Raw genomic sequence first — 21126 nt, 5'->3', positions numbered from 1 at the left:
GTTAGCATGAGTCTATTTGCTAAGATTCAAAATAGTCCAGCCTGGATGTGGACATGGCTTCAAATTGGAAGAATGAAAGTATTGGAGAATCAAACCCCAAAGACAGTGCTGTTGCACTGTGTTGTCTGCTAAAACTGAGTTTCTTTCACACTCAGTCCTGCCTTGCAAACCTGAAACTTTTTTGTGTGGCTACTGGCTCATAGTTCGAACTGCTGGAAAAAATTGAAATGGCTTTCTTTGAGTTCATTGTAGCTTGATGGAAGCTTCATGCTATTGTCTGCTAGGGGGTCACTTGTTCATTTATTTATTCACTTTATTTATTAATAAATTTATAATTTATAATTTTTCACTTTATTCATTAATAAATTTATTTATTGAATGGCTACTATGTCCTTCTATGTGCCAAGCCTTCTGCTAAGCCCTTAGCAATTTAGTCTTCATTTAAATAGATATTGACATTTGTAGACTAGTGCTAGAGATGAAAAAATTTGGTAACTCATTCTGACGTGTCATTTTCTTTGCCAATTTGTGCACCATTTTGTGTGGTAGACTCCATAGGAAACTGCCAGTCTATGTGACTCCAATAAATTGCTTCATAATTCTGGAATTCTCCAGCATTTCATCAGTAAGCCACAAAATACTGTAGCTTACACAACAACCCACAGAATCTGAAGACAAAGCAAAACTAAGCAAAGAAAATAAAAACCCTTCATTCTCCACTGTACTCATTTTCAAGATATTCTTAACACTGGGAAGTGTTAGAATTAGTTTTAAATTCTCATGTGTTATACAGACAAATGGGGATCAGAACAGATGGGCGGATCAGAGGGTAGTCCTACTACTAATTTCTTGATTTCTATGTTTCCTTCCTTTCTTCCTCCCTCCCTCCCTCCTTTCCTGCCTTTTTTTTCTCCCTTTCCTTTGATTGCTATTTGCTACAATTCAAAAATTCCTGTCAATGTCTAGAAGGCTAAGCCTGCAAGATATGGCTGTCAGCATACAACTGGCCACAGAAGGAACAGCAGCAGGAGCCAGTGGGAAATACTCTGGGCTCATAAATGGAAGGCCAAACAGCTGATCGGTGTTAGGCAAGAAGAATGGCTTTCAGGAGCCAGAGAAACCAACCAACATCTACAGGGAGCTGAGAATCAGACTGAGGAGAATGAGGAGACCTGGGTTTCCAGTGAGACTTGGGCAAGTCACCTTGCATCTTTAGGCCTATCTCTTCATCTGTAAAACAATGTGCTTAGACCAGCTGATCTCTAAGATTTCTTTCATCTCTATCATTGTTAAATTCTGAAACCTCAAAGTCAAGTTAAAAAAAATTCCTTTTTTCCCTTTTCTATTTTAGCATTCTCTAAATGCATTGATAATTGAGAGCGTTCTTTTATTTGTATGCTTTTTCCCCTCCAGGATCCAGAGTTTGACAAAATACATGATAATATCCTAACCTGAATGAAATCCAGTCTTAATTACCTTTTGTGAACCTTTATTGCACTCCCACCAGGTTAGGCTTCTTCTCTGATGCTTCTAGTCCTCTGCCTCCTCAGCACCCAGTCATGCAGTTTGGGACTTGTGTTCCTTACCTGCCTCATTGATGTTAGTTTTTTGTTTCACCTTCAGCCTAACTCCATAAGCACCAGGATGGATCTTGTCTGAAAATTTTCTTTTGCACTGCCCACAGTGCCCCAGAACAATTTGCTGTTGTTAGTTCCACGGAGTTGATTCTGACTCCTAGAGACCCTGTGTACAGCAGAGTGGAACCCTGCCCAGTCTTTTTGCACCATCCTTTCACCTTCCAGTGCTTATCAGACAATGCTCCACTGCCATTCGTAGGGTTTTCATGGCCAATTTTTTTCAGAAATGGGTGGCCAGGTCCTTCTTCCTAGTCTGTCTTAGTCTGGAAGCTCTGCTGAAACCTGTCCACTGTGGGTGACCCTGCTGGTATTTGTGGCATAGCTTTCAGCATCACAGCAACATGCAACTGCCACAGTTTGACAACCAACAGACGCGTGGAGTGGTTCCATGACCAGGAAACAAACCCGGAACACAGTGGTGTGAGCACTGCATCTTAACCACTAGACCGCCAGGGCTGGACGCCCAGAACAATGCACGGAGCAAAATCGCTAAGAGGGACTTGGTAATCATAATGGCATTTTATAAGTAATATTTGTTAAATGCTTACCCACGTGGCAGGTACTTTTCTAAGTGATTTACATGGATTATTCTGTCCTTTCCATATATCATCAACACCTATTTCATGCCTATAAATTGTGCCCACATTTTACATATAAGGAAACTGAGGTATAAGGAGGTTGAATCACTTGCTCAGGGTTTACAAGACATGAGCTAAGTTTCACACCCAAGCAGTTGGCTTCATAATTGAGCTCTTAACCACTACGCAATACTGCCTTTTCTGTTGACTGCTTACAAAGATTCCAAATATGCATTCCACTCTGCTTTCAGCATATAGCCACAATAATCATTGCTGAGAACTGCTCCAGGCAAATTACTTTCCCTGAAATGTTATAGTTTATTTCTGAAACATAATCTCTGTTGCTTTATTCTTTTCAAAAGTTTCAGGCAATGAGGTTTCTGTGATGGTTCCCCTAGGGGCTACAGTAGCACTAAGTGCTTTCTATTAGTATCAAGTAATAGGCTCATTTGCAGGAAGCAAGTCACTCCTCAATTTCATTTCTTTATTCCCAGGAATGCCAGTTCTTCTGCAACTTCCTCAAGAGCTCCTCTTCTTTTTGGTAATCCCTCAGGCCAGTCTTCACTGGCTGGTCCTACACGTCTACTCTGGAGGTGATGTAACCCCGTGAGGTCAGCAGGGAAGCTGTAAGCTGATTTACCTTTACCTGTTGAGGAAAAGACCCCCACTGAAATCCACATCATTGATTTACACCAACATAAAGTTACAGAATGCTCTATCTTTCCCCCTGTTTCCATTGCCGTCTATCTAAGCACTTGTGAAGTTACTTATCTCTCACGGACCTTCTGAGAGAAGCCTTTCCTAACTACTCCAGACCCATCTACCCTAGGTTGTTGCATCCATTAATTCATGCACCAAATATATACTGAGCACATGTATAAGCCAGGCACTGCGCTAGGAACTGGAGCCACACTCTAACAGACCTCACAATTCAGTGACAGAGATTCTTAAGTTACTAATACAGTGTGACAGTGAGGGCAAGCTAATAAAGGGGCATTAGGAAGGCAGAATAAGTTCTTCTGTAGAGGATAACAAGAGGTGAAACACGAACTAGATAGTAAAGAATAGATCATCATTCACCAAGTAGAATAGGGAGAAAGAGGGGGAAGTTATTCCACCAGCAGAAGGCATTAGGCAGAGTTCTTGACTGTCATATGATAACTCAAAATGCGTCTTTTCTCCAATTAGAATGTAAACTCTTTGATAATAGTAATAGTAACTAATATTTTTTGAGCTCTTTCTCTGTGCCATTATCAGTATACATCTTGTTCAACATTTTGTACTAATTATCTCAGTGAATCTTCCCCACAATACCATGATACCTACACCCCCCCCCCCGCCCCATCTATATTATTACACATATACAAATAAGAAAACTGAGGCTTAGCGAGGTAACATCATTTGCCAAGCTGGTAAGTGGCAGAACTGGATTCAAACTCAGCTCTCTCAGACTTCAAAGCCCAAAGTTCACTATTATTTTACTTTCCGTTTGCACTCTTCCAGGACTGAGAACATTGTAGTTGTCTAAGCAGTGCTGGCTGAGGAATGCCTTGGGTGACAGCTGGCTGTTCATGGCAGGGAAATTGTGCTGCACCCTATTGCAGGCAGGAAGGGAGGGCCCAATGACCTCATTTCACAATCTAGTTTGCTCAATTGGAGGCATGTGATGTTGCAGAGTGAGACCAGCATCACTATATACTCCAGGGTATTTGTTAAATGAGGAATGTGCACAAGCAAGAGATAAGAGCCCAGTCCTGGGGTCAGACAGGCCCAGGCACATCTCTTCTCTGCTACACACATTTTCTTTCTGAGTCTTCCTTGCTAAGTTTGATCATCTCACTGGCTGTGTGGCCTTGGACTGGTTATTTAACCTCTCTGGGATTCATTTTTCTTATCTGTACCATGAATTTAATAATAATGCCTACTGCTTACTTCACATCATCATCATCAACATCATCATCATCACCATCACCACCACCACCACTGGTAACACATGAGGCTCAGAGAGGTAACTTGCTTTTGCATGTGGGGCTTACTATCCAGCAGAGAGCAACAGGTAAATAGTCAGGTTATACGTGCTATGGAAACTCAGAGGAGAGGCTCCTGGCCCTGGCCCTGGTCCCCCCATCTATATGAACTTAGGAAAGTCACTTAGCATCAGCTTTCTCTTCTGTCAATAAATGAGAAGACCTCGAAGGTCCTGTACGCTATGAAGATGTTTCCACTTTCTCCCTCTGCCCCTTCCTTCCTTTCCTCCCCTCCTTCAGCTAGGAGAGGTGCTCAGCTTCACCCTCTTGGAAGACGACTCAGTTTCAGGAACTGACAGTTTGCTTTGCCTCCCACCATCTGATGTCAATTCCAGACCCAGAGCACAAGAGGTCACTTGCAGCATTTGTGTCTCAGGAGTGATCGAGAACAAACCAATAAGTAAGTACAATAATAAATAGTACTTTTTGTAAAGTTGTGCCTGATTGAATAATTCTCACCTTATGCTTGAATGGAAGGAGGGGTAACTTACAAATGGAGACAAATCCATTACAGCTGAGACTGCTGGGCCCTCAGCCAACAGCCCCACTTTAGCAGGACGAGTCAGGGATTAGGACTCTCATTAGGAGTTAGGTCACATGGCAGATGAGTGGAGAGGTCATTTCTGCCTTGGACACTTTTGTCTAGCCCACACAGCATCTTCCACCTACACATTTCCTTTGAAGGGCATTTTATATGTTATATGCAAGTGGACGGCATTTTCTGAGACAAGCAGAGCCTGTCAGAGGAGCATATCACAGTATTAACGTGAGAGGATGTGAGTGGCCCAGGATTTCTCAATGGTTCACTTTTGGGGAGAGAAAAATGGAACATTGCTTGCTAAACTTCAACTAGTAGCTGATGAAAGTGCGGATTCTCACTTGGCCAAGACTTCCTCTAAGACTTTAGAGTGCAGAGATAAAAACCTTGAAAACGGATACACACACCTCAAGAGAATAAAATACCTTCAAACCCCTCAACACTTCCTTTTAAGAACAATCTCTCTCTCTTTCTCCTTCTCCCTCCTTTCCTTCCTCCCTTCTTCCCTCTCACACTCACACACACACACACATACACACACCTTTCCTTTCTGTGTTCATGTCACAGTCCTGCAGGTTCATTGTTATTTCTGTACCAGATGTCAGCAATCACTGGATGAGTCTGTCACCGTAAACTGATTGTCACTCTAAAGCCAAAGAGAATGGTTCTTGCGCCTGGGGAGGATTTTTTCCCCCCTAGCATCCACCAGAAACTTTGCCATCATCCTTGATCCCTTACTTGTGCATTTCTGTCACTTCTCCATCCCTCCTGCTACTGTCCTGGTTCAAGGGGAGGAATTTTTGCATCTTGTTTGGACATAGCTTTCACGTAACAATTGTGTTCCACTTGTGAGAAAATGCACTTGCCTCATTTAGCACAGTGCCTAGGAAATAGCACCTAACAGACAACATTATTGCTCTCTACCCATTCTCAACCCTCGTTTCAGGGGCTGAAGAGTGCATATCCCAGTAGAAGAGACTATATATGATAGCAGTATCCATTACTGGAAGATCCCAAAGGACTGAGATACGAATACCTCCATGATAGGCTATTGTAGTGCTAAATGCATCTAGGCATGTGAGGGCTTAGCCACAGTAAGTGGTCAATAAATGATACTTATTTTTATCCCAAAGCATTTACTGTTTTTGCCAAACATTATACTCAGGGCTCCAATGGCAAAAGTGTCTGGTGCAAATTAGAAAAAAGCACCTCCTCTAGGTAGAGGAATTGCCAAAGCTCACTTTCTCAGGCTGGCTCTTGCCAAATGGTATGTGGGATGGGTTTCATCCCTGGTGTGTGTCTGCTCTGCAACAACAAGGCTAGAATAAATATTGGGAACACAAAGTGAGGAGCTCACAGTTTAAGCAAATTATTAGCACACTGTGTGATAATTGCTGGCATGGAAGAATGTACAATAAGCTGTGAGGGCACAGGGGAGGAAGTAAGGTTCTGCTGGGGAAGCCAGAGAAGGTCCAGAGGCACCATTTTAGCTGAGAATTAAAGAACGAGTAGGAGTTGGTTGGGTGGAGAGGTAGCAAAGCTCAGTGCAGGCAGAGGAAAGGTCTGTCCAATGGGGAAGGGCGAAAATACTTCTCCCCTCTACCCTCCCCCATCCTGTGAAGCTGTGCGGATGGAGTGTAGGACTTGGGGGAGGGTGGGGCTCAGAGGAATGGTGGGAAAGATGCTCTAGAGGCTGCGCTAGCCTGTACTGTGAACCCCTTTACATGTGGTACTACTGCATGTTTGCTTCTGTTCCAGAAATAATCAAGCAATAAGCGAATAGTACACATTTTTCTACAGAAATTACACGTAGAGTTCAGAAACCATTCTTTATCATTTAATCAGCAACTTCAAGTGTTTGGATTATAAATCCCAAAGAAGGAGAGTTTTGCAGCTGACAGAGAAGTCACAAAATCTATCCATTAAAGTCTTACACACTTTCATCACAGGCAAGAGCCTACTTACTATTAAATTAAAAAAAATTGTTTAAAAAAGCTGGTTCCTTGGGTTTCTCAGCCCATGATAGATTAAAAATAGCAAATTCAACTTGGATGGGGGGTGGACAGAGGGGTGCTCCAGGCAGATTATCTGCAGACGGCACCAGAGAGTGCAGCTGAGCATGGCATAGTGAGGCAGGCAAGGAACACTGTCAAGTTTGGATTCAGCTACAGAGGAAAGGGCATCTGTAGTGTGATAACTGAGGTCCATAGTTATTCATTCAACAACTCCTTAGGGCTCTGTGCTGGGGGCTGAGTACTCGGTGAGGAGTAAGAGGCAGCCTGGGACCTCCGCGGTGGTTTTGCAGTGGGTGTACCGTGGGGAAACAGTGGGGTGAGAACTGAATCTTCACCTAAGCCTCAGCAGGTAGAACTCAAAAGAAACCCTCCACACAGCAGCCACTATGGTGTCTGCATTGGGGGTGAAGAGTTAGCATTGCTAAAGCAGCACCAATCACGTTATAGTTGTGATTTTGAATCTTGTTGCTATAAAATATAAATACCAAATATGTATGACATTTAATTTGTAAATTTCTTTTAATTTTCTAGGTGATAAGAGCTTTAAACACACAGTACTTGTACCTAATTTTATGTTTATATATATTTTGGAAATATCATCATGAAAGGATTTAGTCAAGACTGGGGGAGACCAGGATTATTTTCTTGAAAAGAGGCCCCTATGTAGCCCTCACCTCATAGCCTTGTTGTGAGGAGAAAAATCCTTATAATCCATTTAGCAAATGGCCTGGCTTATAAATAACCTTCAATAAATGTTAGTTATATTGTTACCACGTTTTAGAAATGTTGATCAAAGTCCAATTCCTTATTTACCAAATCCGAACTTTGCCTCTTCCTGAGAAGGGGGTAAACAAAGAAGTTCAGTCAGCTCTTGGGGATCAGTTGGGGGACAAGAGAGCTCCTTACCTTTGACAAAGTACCACTGAGTAGCACTCATAAATTTGTGTATTTTTTTCTGACTGAACCTTGGGCTTGTGCTCCTTGTGCTCCACTTCCACGAGGGCCTGCAGGCCTGGGAGGAGTTCACAGACCGCTTTGTCGGTGAATGAATGTGGAGTGGTAAGTCTCACCTTCACGCCAAACATGTGCTCCCAATTGATAAAAGTGTTAATTCTTCATGACAGGTGAGCACAAGCCAATTACAGAGAGAAACGGTGGCTTCTTGGGGCCTTCCAGGAATAACAACAGTCACATCAAGAATGCCCAAACACCAGTTTCAGCAAGTGGCAGTGAAATCTTTACAAATATTCTTGAAGTTGTCAAAACATGAAAGGCAAAGGGTGTATCTGTGAGCCTTTTGCCTTTTTTCAAGTGAGATTGGCTCTAAATTATACTGACAAGTGCTCGCAATAAATGTGAAACAGGCACTGGGAAAGCTCTCGCTTTGTCGTTGTGTCACCCAAATTTCCCAGAACTCTGTAAATTAATGGAAACGATCTGCATTACAGGTTATCACTACAAACAAGTAAAAGATGTTTCCCAGACCTTTTCCATCGTTACCTATATATACCAATCACCCTTCTCCCCTTTTCCCCTAAATGGACCTCAAGTGCACAGAATGTGATAAATCATAATCCTTAGTCATCAGATGCTTTTCATTGTTTCATGTCTTCATATTAGACAGTAGGTACATGGTGCTTATTATGTTATGATTGATAGATGACATGTGGGCTACACACAGAAGTTTTCTGGTGGAGTGTAATTTTGATTTGACTTACTAGCTTTTCATACTATGTCTCTTTAGGTAAGTTTATCTCACGTCTTAATAGAGCTAGTTTGCCGCATTCTTCTTGCAAGTCCCATCTTACAGAGGAGAAATTGGCCTCTCTCAAATGACATGGCCAGTGGTAGCTAGGATCACAGTGCTAGGTCCCTAGACCACCTGAGAGGAACAGATTATGTATCGAGAGCACCAGCTTCCAAGGGAATTCAGATCTTTCCCAGACCATTCAATGTTTGCCAAGAGCAAGGGCAAAGGCTCTTGCATGCATCTTTGTGACCCCAAACCCCAGCACAGTGCTAAACCTTTGCTAAATAAATGAAACAGTATTCATGAATCTGCAAAGGACAGCACTTGGCTATGTGACTGTGGACAGGTCATTTAGTTCCTCTGAGCTTGCATCCTCCTCTTTGAAATGGAAGATGAAATGAAATCTTTGAAATGAAGCTCTGCAAACATAAAGACTTATTGCTAGTATCCGCAAAGAACTTCTTAATCCCAGAGGAGTGGGTCTATCATAATCAGTTTTCTGCTTTTAACCTGAAAATCAGTCTAAAATTGGTTTTGTCTTTTAAAAAAGTTTGTTTTAGTGACAATTTTATCGATTCTGCCTGGGTTGGTTTTCAGTTCACTTCAGTATCATGCATAAACTGGTGTCGATTTCTAACAGCGCAGAGCAATTACCTAATGCTGAAGACTTCAACTGGCAGATAAGGCAAATGTACTGAGGTGGGTATTGGGAGCTATCTGCTTGGGATTAGGCCTCAAAGCATACACACAATTTTAATTTCTAGTCTAAGCTCTGCCAAGTTCATTCTCCTTTCCACTGGCATCCTAGTGGACACAGTTACTCTGCACAATTTGCCTTTTACCCCTTTCTCTACCAATTAGTAACTCATTCATGATCCTCTGTGTGCTCATGGATGACATTTTCAACATTCTCTGCTAAATGCCATTGCCATCTGTGACCTCCCTTCAATCCCTATGATGAGGCCTCTGTGACCTGAGTGCTTCCAATGCCCTCCCTCAGGTGCCTCACTTCTCCAGCCTCTCCCAGATACCCACCATCCATCCTCCCAGCAACAAGAGTCAACTTCTTTATTCACAAGCATATCCCGTCACTGCTCTGTCCAAATAAGGGCGCTCTATGGGTGCCCCAGAGCCTAAAGAATTGCCTTCTTGAGCTTTTTAGAGGCTACTCACTATTACTGAGCCTCAAGCTACATTTCCAACGTTACTTCTCCCACGGCCCTCTTGTGTGTGTTCTGTGTTCCAGTCCACTGTAGTACTTTCTGGTCACCAGACAGCCTCTATCTTTTACTTTTGCTTCTACTATTTTCTAAGTGTGAAAATTGCACTTATTCTACAGGTGATGAAATCTTACTCAATCCTCACAGACTTAGCTAAAATGTTACCTCTTCTTGAAAGCATTTCTTAATTGCTCTTAGAGTAGGCCCTCTCTCTCCTTTGAATCTACATAAAGACACTGTACATCTCTCACTAAACTTTTTTGCCTCATACTATAGTAGGATGTGTGTGTGTATGGGTGTGTGTAAGTGTGTGTGTGTATACACTAGAAGGCAAACTCTGGGATGGCAGAGGTGGTGCCCTCCTCATCCGTGTTCCCATTCAGTGCCCAGAGCAGTATCGTGCACATAGGGGAAACTCGAAATCTATTTATTGAAATGAAAGTAAATAACACTCAGATCAAGAGAACCTTCCTTAAAGTCAACAATAAATTGTTCATTTCTCCATTCACTAGCTACAGCAAAAAACGTGTAGGCTGTACCTTCTAATTTACTTAAGTTTTCTCCTAATACATCACCTTCTTTATTCTCACATTATTTAATTTGGTAATTATTAGTTGAGTGCCATGAACTACTTTAGGTCCTAAATAAATTACACTTCCTGCCTTCAAGGAACTTGCAATCTACTCTCTAGATTTTATTATTACAGCTGAAAAATCGGAGTCTTAGGAAGAGGAGTTCTGCTTCCAGATCACATAGTTAGGAAAGCTAAGAAAAGAAGCCAGGACAATCTAATTTCAGAGCCTAATTTTTTTAACAAAAGGGTAAAATAATTAGGTATTTTTTATGAATATTAGGAACATAGTGGAAGCTGTTGAAACTTTTCAGACATTACATGATCTGTCATTAAAAAAACAAACTTTCTGTCCACATATAAACACAGTGTACAGTTAAAAAGAGGCAAGATATGCTATTTTTGCTTGCTAAGAGTTGGGCTATCATTATTATAGTGAGGAAGTCAGATGACTGGACAGTTGCTTCTGCATCTTTATTTTTCAGTATTGGCATTTTAGTTTTTAGCGAGTTAAAAATCTTTGCAAAATGAAATGTGCAAGCTCTAAGGTGTGACTCTGGGCCTTTTACCTTACCGAGTGAGGTTAAAGGAAGCCCTGCCGTGAATCAGAATTGACTCATGAGTAACTCTCAATGCAGAAATGGGTTTGAGTCAAATTTTCTGAATAATACTTAACATCCTGAATTAACAGTGGGAAGAAAATTTAACAAAAGCTCAGTGTTCTCAAATCATGAATCTATATTCGTTGTTTATATAACCACAAATTATCCATCTCCTATTTGTATTACTTTAGCCCTGGAATCACTAATTGAATAGAAAGAATTAGCTATGCTAATAACATCTAGAATGAATTCATACGCAAAAATGCCTTAAAGAATCAATTATTCTATTTTGCTCACACAATATATTATCATGCAGGGCCCGACTTTACCACTTGCTAGCTCTATGAGCTTAGGTAAGTTATTCATCCTTTCTAAATTTCAGTTGTCTCATCTGTAAAATCGGCATATTACGAATACTTACCTCACAGGATTTTTGTAAGGAGCAAATGAGCTATGCCTATAAAAAAGCCCCATAGAAAATAAGGCAGTCTACAGATGTTCAGAGTAACTGGCGTACTGAATGAAGAGCAGTGATTTTCCAATGCAATAAACACCAATCAAGTCTGTTCTGGAATTTCCCACATGATATGGTAGAGAACTCAGAAACAATCTCGCTTTGCAGCCAAAGGCAGGGGCAGGAGACGGGGACTGAGATCGGTCCTGCTGCCACCTCCACCGTCCTGCCGAGCCACAATGTCTGCAAGCACATGGTCAAAAACAGCCGTTATGCAAGTGGGTGTAGGGCAAACTGCAGCAACTCTCCCGTCCTCTCCATCTGTGCAAAAGGGGATTTGGGACCCAAAGAAAAGAGTACGTTTAGGAAGTTGCTTATTCTAGCCTTATAAAGGGGGAGGGGTTGAGGTGTGTGTGAGTGTGGGTAGGGGTGGGAAAGAGATAGACTAATATTTGCGGGTACTTATATTATCTTTTAATATGATTTCTATTTTTACATATGAGGTAATTGAGGCTTAGATACGTTATTATAACTCTGATACAAGTTGATTATTCTGTCTGATACCAAACTTTCTGCTATGCCTGTGTATCTCAAATTTTACTGAGCCTAAAGAAATCTCTGGGGAGCTTGTTAAAATGTAGCTTTCCTATCCCCATCCTCAGAGACTCTGATTCCACAGGCTGGGGATGAGCTGGGCATCTCCATTTTTAATGAGCCTCAGCTGATATTAATGTAGGCGCTCCAGGCTACACATATATATTTTTTTCTGCTAAATATTTTCTGGTCTCTTCTTTCCTCTCTATAGCTATGCCATGGTCCTAGATCTAGCCTTCTCCATGTCTTACCTGCATTATTGACATAGAATTCTGCTTTCTAGGGTTGCTTTCTTTTGGAAATTTATTCCACACTGCAGCAGAACGGTCTGCTAAACTCTAACCTCTGCTAAAATCCCCCGAAGGCTCTCCATTGCCCTCATGATCTCGTTCCTGACTTCCCCGCTGCCTCCTCTGCTGACATGTGCAGCGGTGTACTTTGCTTTTGTATCTAAGTAACACTGGGCTTCTTCAGCTTCCCAGCATACACTGTGCTATTTCCTGTCTTTACATGTTGTCCTCTCTGTACAACATTCTTCCTATCCTTTTACACCTAGTTAGATATTATTTATCCTTAAGCCTAACTTTGGACATTATCTCTTCTAGGAACTTTCCTGTGAACTCCAAGAGAGGCTTAAGTATTCCCGGTCTGAGTTCAATTGGTATCTTGGGCTCACTCCTCACTCAGTGCTTACCAGATTCTATTTGTTATTTGCTAACATGTTTATCTCCTCAGAATATTTTATGATTCCTAAAGGCTGGAATCATGTCTTTTTCATGCTGTATTTCCATTGCCTAAATCAGTGCCTGGCACATAGTATGGCTTCAAAAAATGTCTGTTAAACTGACGCCTAAAAAACCGAAAACATTAGAGAGGAGGAGGACAATGAACAAGTGAATTTATTGTGTTTCAATTTACCATACTCCTTCTGACACTAATTAAATGAAAGATTTAGCTTAACTAGGCAATGAAATGCATTAGATTTCAAAGGCATCTTTTTAATTTCATAACTTTTGTATTTTTTTTCTCCTGAGGATGAGGTTGACCAAACATACTCAAGCGTCAACATATACAAAACAAGAAAATTGTCTTAAAAATAGAATTAAGCTGGATAAGGGAGAAGAGCTGTACAAACTAAAATATATTATAAAAATGGATGTGCGTGTGTAATAGATAGATTTTTGTCAATTATAAATTATACTAAATTTGGTATATAAGGTTGCAGATTAATTTGGTATTTTTGAGAGCAGTACTTTTGGACCCAGGAGGGAAATGACTACCAAGAAATGAATATGCATAGAAATACATAAGGAGCATGATTTATTCTCCATTTTATTCCACAGACCAGTAATTTCCTCATTAGTACCTTGAAAACAAATACCCTATGGGGAATAAGTGAAATAATGTATATTTATTCATCCAAAAGATGTGCTTGAATTCAACTGGCTTTCAGGGTTCAGATAAGGGCCCTCCTTACAGGTATCAGAGAAGGAAACTCAGTTGTAGGCTCGTCTGCGAATCATCTACAGAGAAGCCCCTAGCACTTCTTTATCGGAGAATTGTCTGTGTGCTGCTCACGTGGTCCTGAGTGGATGTAGGAGCTGAAGGTTTGGGCAGATGTGATTATCAGATTCAAAAGAAATATAATGAGTTAGCAGCTCTCCCCAGGCTGGGCTAGTGACACTACAGAATTCCCTAGACATAGCCCTGTCTTTGTTCTTTGCGTAAAAACGTTAGTTTGGTTAAAACCACACTGCATGCAGTATGGGGATAAAAAAATCGGAGGAGAAAGACTAGAGCCAGAAAGACCAGTTAGGACACTGTAAGAGAGCCGAGTGTAGGGAACCGATAATAAATTGAGGAGCAGCCTTTTCTGAGTTTATGACCTTTGAGGGGAAATGTCACCCTCCTAATGCCCATGGAGTGGGCAGTATGGCTTCCTTCCTCCCTTCCTCCCTGAATCTCCAGGTCACCTCTCGACATCTGAGCTCGTCACTGGGCTCTGGCCATCCAAAGACTAACTCTATTAAAGAGTGTCCTTTTGAGGACAGTATTGACTTTTCTTTTGAAACTCAAAGTGTCACTTTGAAACTGTTACAAATGCAATCTTCATATTCTTCATGGTGAAGCAAACACAATTCCTATCATGCTAACAAAACACTGTCAAATCATTTTTTTTGGTAAACGATACAATGGCAGGCTCTGCTACCAACTCTGTGTGTCCCAGAGAAATAATTCTCAGTTTCTCCACCCTTAAGGGACATAGTAAGAATCAATGGTCATATGGAAATTTCCAAGAATCTATGAAGTAGAACTGAGGTTTCTCAAAGCCAGCTCCAGGCTGATGCAGGGAGACTGCCATGACCCAACGCCAGGGCTTCACCTCTGCCCCAGGCCCTCTCTAACAGTCAACATCCCCTCTCAAAAGGAGCTCAGGCTTTGGAAAAGGAAACAGAATGTTATTAGGACCCATTAGGTCAGATGTCCAAGGATGACAGTCCTCTTTGATCTCTTTGGCAACAGTTTCCTGTTTTCCCTTCCTTTTGCCACTGTTTTAAGTTCAGATTTTCAGAATCTCACACCCAGAATACTGCAATAGCTTTCTCAAACATCTCCCACTGTCAGTCTTTCTCTCCTCCAATCTGTCCTTCCCACAATTATCACAGTGATCTCTTGGAAAACTAGTTCTGATCATTCACTTCTCTTTCCTTGAAGAAGGGTGAATTGCATAGCCAGAATGGGTCTTGTAGATACCATGCTAGGTGCTAGGGAAACAAAGATGAGTAAGTTTGGACCTTTGCCTGCAAGTGACATTCAGGCAATGATATAGGTACATTTAAGGTCAAGGCCAGAGGAAATTACTAGGTCTGGTTTGGTCACAACCCTTCAAATTCTTCACCATCTACAGGATAAAGTTTCCTGGAAAATTTAAGGCACCAGAACTAACTTGTCTAACTTTCCAGTTCTGAGTCATTTTATTCTCCTTCGTAAACTGTTGCTTGCAATGAAAGTAAACCATGTTTTACTTCCTATGTATCCTGTATCCTATTCATACCCCACTACCCATCCCTTGCTAATTTTACTAATCCTTCAAGGCCCCCCCAGTTCAAAATCCTTCAGCTTCCTATCCAGTATCTCCTTCTGTTCCGAACTTTAGAGCAAGTTTCTTGTCCCTCTTGTTTGGTACTAATCACTTGCTCCCTGCAGGGACTTATTCTCTCCCCTGCAATCCCTGCTCCTTCAGGGTAGTGATCATGACTTCTTCATCCTGGTCCAACTGCCTAGCAAGCTGCCTTGCACTGGCATCTAATACAGACTTATTAAAGATTGTGACTGAACGAACATGTTTGCTAAGACGTGTCCCCTCATTTATTGTGGCAGACCACAATAGAAAAAGTGTACAGCTCCAAGCTCATTTCAGAAATGTCCTCATCAAAAAAGATGTACATTATGGAGGAAACCAGCTTTCTGCTTTCAGGATTTAAGTTTACACTCAAGTTAGTTTTTAATAAAATTAAACAATTCAATTTACTTTTTCATTTTTCTTAAAATGCACAGTGTGACTTGTTTTTAACAAGGAAGCGAGCATGCTATAACAAACAGATTATGGATTTCAGAGTCAGTCAGACATGGGTTCAGATTTCTTCACCTCTGTAAGCCTCAATTTCTTTAAATCTATGAAGAGGGAAAAATTATTCCCTTCAAGTTTTGTTGTGGTGATTAAGAGATGTATGCAACCTGTCTGGGTTTTTACAATGGATACTCCAACTACTTTCAACAACATCTATCACCTCTGTTTTGTACCAGCTTGTGGATAAATAAGTTAGTTATTTATTTATAGCCTACTTTACTTTGGAAAGGACTTACAGCGCGAAGGGGACACCTATACATGGCAGGTTACTGACATCTAGTAAGGATATTGATAGCTCTGTCATACTCTCTCTGACATGTATATCCCTGCCTTAAATTATGATGATTTTTAAAAATAAAACAATGTTTAGCATAAGTCACCAAATACTCATTGATTTTTCAACGGAGAACGGCTTGATTCTGAAGATTATACAATTTCCTGAACATTTCAGTAGGTAACAGAATGCCTGATTAGGAAATTGATGAAAAATGTTAGAAGCACAATGAAAGAAATTTCTGAAGTGCTTATGTTTTCACCCAGAGGCTGATTTGAATGGAGACTCATTAGGGACTTAACTGACATTCTCAGGAAAACTTGGCTGCAGTGAGGTCTGGGGAACCGAGATGGTTCTCAAGGAGAACCATCAAACAGAAGACCGCTTTGACCTTAGGGATCTGGGTAGGCTGGAATTATTTGGGTTACTGACACAATTGTCCACTTGTCTTTGCACATGTAGACACACACTTTATGAAGGTACATGCAGGGGACAGAAAGCCTGGGTATCTCATTTGTAGCAAATGGGCACTTTCAAATAGAGAGTGTCAGATTTCCTCATGGATACTCACAATTCAGTAAGTTTCAAAGCTCATAGCCAGGCTTTCTAAACAAGCTTCGTGACCTTCCAGACCTTCCTTGTCAGCCCTATTTGTTACAACTCCCACCACACCATCCACACCATCCATCTGGTGCCCCTGGGCTGCTTGGGCTTACCCCAATATACCTACAGTTTCCACCTTCATGTTCATGCTATTTCCTTTGTGTGGCAAACTCTTACCCAAACTTCAAGATCTCATTCAATTCACTTTCTCTTTGAAGACTTGTCTCCTACCCAAGGCATAATTAGTAACTTTCCCCCTTTTCTGACCTCCAACAGAACAAGGTACAGTGTGAAGAAATGGAAAGGACAAACGTTTTGCTGTCAAAATGATCTGAATTTAAACCTAATTCTTGCACCTACGAACTGTGTGATCTTAGGTGAGTTAGTTAATCTTCCTGAGACTTGTTCCCTGATATTTAAAAATGAAGACTATTAATTCCCTAAATTTACGGAGATCATCAGTGATACTGTATTGCCATTATTTGCCTGCCTATATTTCTCTTTGTGAGGTCCCTGGTGAGAGATCTTGCCTTTTCAATAATTTTGCTGTCCCACAAAGCACCTAGCATAGTGCCTGATGCTTTGCAGCATTCAATGTTTTTTAAATCAACGGACAATTCAAGAAAAGTAACGTAAGCACTGATAGGCCAATTAAAGTCTAGGTTCTTCTGTGAAGTCCTCTCTGGTCATTCGCTTGCCCATTCATTTGAATTCTCATAGCTCTTGTATATACTACTACTAAGGCTCTTGTCACAGCCTGCTTCACACATACTAATTGATTCTAAGCTCCTCCAGGGCAGTAACCATGGCTTTCACTCTGAACTTGACAATTCACAATGCTCTATAAAAGCCAGCTAATTATAGGTTATTTAAAACACCCCATTCTCTTTCTCATTCCAGAGTTTTCCTCCTCAGTTCAGACTGAGTTTGCTCCAACATACTAGAGACTGAGGCCTCTGTTACAATGACTTATTTCTGTAGTCCTACGCTTGGATCAAAGTGAGTGGCATCTCCTGACCCAACATTCCCCACTCTCCATATAGTTGTCACTCCTTTCTTTTTCTTTTTTTTGTTTGCTGAGGAAGATTCACCCTGAGCTAACATCTGTTGCCAACCTTCCTCTTTTTTTGCTTGAGGAAGATTAGCCTTGAGCTAACATTTGTGCCAATCTTCCTCTACTTTGTGTGTGGGTCGCTGCCACAGCATGGCTGACAAATGGTGTAGGTCTGTGCTCAGGAGCTGAACCTGTGAACCCAGGCCACTGATGTGGAGTGTGCCAAACTTAACCACTATGCCATGGGCCAGCCCCTACGTCTCCTTTCTTCAGTGCACTTTCTCTTAATTGTCCTTTGCTTTCTACTTTGGGACAAGAGTCTCCTCATTGACGTATTGTTCTCATGGGGATTTGGAAAACTTAGTTCATTATTTCTTAATTCATAGGCTCATGGAGAATTACCACTGGAAGATAACTTAAAAATCACTGAATCCAGGACCTTAAGTAGAGAACAATTCCCAGTGTTGTGCTAGGCATGACTAATCAATCATGGCACATTTCTTTTTCCTGCTGAGGTCATATAGGGCCTCAGAATCTTTTTCAACACAATATTCCAGGTAGAAATTATCAATCCATCAGTCTACATAGGAGATGAAACTTGTCTGACACCTCTGGTGTAGTTCAAAGCTGTTATTTTGCTAATGAGACCCAAAGAGCAGTGGTGACTTAGTAACGAACTGAAACCAGAACCCAGGTTAATTGACCCTCTTGACTCTCAGTCCAGGGTTTCCCTTCCCATGTGTTCATGGCCTTTCCTTCGATAGTCATTCAAGTCCTAGAATTTATATTCTATTCATTGGCACATACCTAATAGCACTTAACAACATGATTAAAAAGCACAACACCTAAGTTTTGGCCTTATCAAAAAGACATCTGGGCTCTAGTCAATGTTATAAGCTCTTGGGGAGAAGGGGTTATGTTACATTTTGTATTTTTCACAAATTCTAGCCCTGTGTTTGGCAAATGGTAGGTATTTAACAAAAATTATTTGATATGCATCCAACTATATATACAAAACAAACAGGAGATCTATCCTTAAATTCTCACCAAGAATTACTGAAAAATCCTAACCCCTTATATATAAGCAATTTTTGTTTGAAAGTACTCCATGCATGATGACACACAGCCTCACTTTCTTTTTAGAGTGACACTATATATTCAAACAAATTCTCATTTCATCTGAATACTTTAGGGGAAAGTAAGTTATTATAACAAAGACTAGGCTGCCCAATGACACTTCTACTTAAAAATACAAAAGGCAGTGTTGTGGTTTGGGGCTCAAAAGTCCTGAGAAGTGATGGCTTTTCTTCTCGTTTTTCACAGTGATATCTACTGATCATAACTGTGGTTCTGTGTGATGGGCACAAGCCAGAAGTGTTAGAACAGAAAAGTGAAGGAAAGGAGATGAAGAGAAAAACAACAGGAAGAGAAAGAAGGTGGGGGGGGGGGGTGGATTTTACAATATGGCAATAAGATACTAGTATTATCACTTAAAAATAGGTTTAAAAAGCTATACAACCCACAGCTAACATCTTACTTAACGGTGAAAGACTGAATGCTTTCCTCTTAAAGTCAGGAATGAGACAAGGAAGGATGCTCTTGCCACTTCTATCCAACATTGTACTGGAGGTTCTAGCCAGGGCAATCAGGCACAACAAAGAAAAAAAAGTCATCAGACTGGAAATAAATAAATAAAATTCTCTCTTTGTACATATGACATGATCTTGTACACAGGAAATCCTGAGGAATCTGTCAAAAAACTATTAGAACTAATAAATTGGTTCAGCAAGGTAGCAAGAGAGAAGATTGATATACAAAATAATTATATGTCTATACACTTGCAATGAACAATCCAAAAATGAAACTAAGAAGACAACTCACATGCAAAAGAATGAAAATGGAACCCTATCTTACATCATATGAAAAACTAACTCAAAATGGATCAAGCACCTAAATGTGAGAGCTAAAAGTACAAAACTCTTAGGAGAAAATATGGCGGTAAATCTTCATGGCCTTGGATTAGGCAATTTTTCCTTAGATATGACACCAAAACATAAGTTACAAAAAAAACCAAAGATAAATTGGACTTCATCAAAATTAAACTTTTGTGCACTTAAGGACACTATCAAGAGAGTGAGAAGACAACTCACAGAATGGGAGAAAATATTTGGAAAGCATATATTTGATGAGTTAATATCTGGAAGATATAAAGAATTTCTGCAACTCAACAACAACAAAAGGACCCACTTAAAAAAGGGCAAAGGATCTGAATAGACGTTTCTCCAAAGAAGATACACAAATGGCCAATAAGCACATGAAAAGATGCTCAGCACTGATAGTCATTAGGGAAATGCAAGTCAAAACCACAATGAGATAACACTTCAGACCAAACAGGATGGCTATAAGCAGAAAGACATATAATAACAAGTGTTGGTGAGGATGGGGAGAAACTGGAACCCTCATACACTGATGGTGGGAATGTAAAATGGTACAAGCATCTTGGAAAACAGTCTGGCAGTTCCTCAAAGTGTTAAACATAGAGTTATCATGTGACCTAGCAAGGTTACTTCTAGGTACACATCCAATGGAAATAAGAATATGTGTTCACACAAAAATTTGTACATGAATGTTCATAGCAGCGTTATCCATAAAAGCCAAAAAATAGAAACAACCCAAATGTCCATCAACTGATGATTGGATAAATTAAATGAGGTATATCCATGTAATGGAATATTATCTGGTAATGAAAAGAAATAAAGTATTTATACGTGCTACAACATAAATCGCACTTTGAGAACATTATATAAAGTGAAGGAAGCAGTTCACAAAAGACCACATAGTGTATAATTACGTTTATATGAGATATCCAGAATAGGCAAATGTATAGAGACAAAGTAGATTAGCAGTTGCCTAGGGAGAGGTAGGGTGGGGTGGCAGTGGAGTCGGGGGAAATGGGAAGTAACTGCTTACAAGATTTCTTTATGGGGTGATGAAATGTTCTAAAATTGATTGTGGTGATGGTTGCATAACTCTAAATATATTAAAAACCTTTGGACTGCATCCTTTAAATTGGTGAATTATATGGTATGTGATTATATCTCATTAAAGTTATTATTAAAAAGATACATATGCATATGAGTAAATATTTTAATTTTGGTGATTAAATTTCAATTAATTCTCTTCTTTTCTATGTCTGTCACAACAATCCATGTATTCACTTAGATGATCCATGTGTATATTTCCATGACCACTGTCTTAGCTTTATAACGTGTAACAGACTAGACACAAGATGAGTAGATATATTTTACAAAATCTATCCTTTTAGAACATTTAATTTAAAAGAAAATAAATTAAAGAAGTGAAGACACCTAAACTATCTTTTTCCCTCTTCATTGTAGTCATTACATCACCTTCATCAACATATCATCTCTGCCAACCATTAGCCGTTTTACCCCCAGTATTTAATATATTTGCCATAAATCCACTTTATCAGAAATTACATCATTACTTTTAGCAATACATTTCTAACAGTGATCTACTGTCTGGTGGCTCCATAATTTGTTTGCTACTGAAAGCCT

General features: G+C 40.4%; 1 protein-coding gene across 49 annotated transcripts in view; it reads right to left on the bottom strand.

Moving 5' to 3' along the window:
• Window positions 1–21126, bottom strand: part of DLG2 (discs large MAGUK scaffold protein 2) — a 1822408-nt gene that overhangs the window by 40709 nt on the left and 1760573 nt on the right. Inside the window, exon 16 of one of the 49 annotated variants that reach the window (XM_070625698.1) lies at window positions 854–2861. The exons of the other annotated variants lie outside the window; for them this stretch is intronic. Coding sequence (XP_070481799.1) covers window positions 2790–2861 — 72 coding nt within the window. The 3' untranslated portion in view covers window positions 854–2789. Of the gene's footprint in view, window positions 1–853; window positions 2862–21126 lie in introns of those variants that run through there. 49 annotated transcript variants of the gene reach the window in all.

Source organism: Equus przewalskii, chromosome 6, assembly GCF_037783145.1.
Source record: "Equus przewalskii isolate Varuska chromosome 6, EquPr2, whole genome shotgun sequence".
In the NCBI taxonomy this organism is placed as follows: domain Eukaryota; kingdom Metazoa; phylum Chordata; class Mammalia; order Perissodactyla; family Equidae; genus Equus; species Equus przewalskii.
The sequence above is the reverse complement of the archived record's forward strand: the minus strand, read 5'-3'. Positions and strand labels throughout refer to the sequence as shown.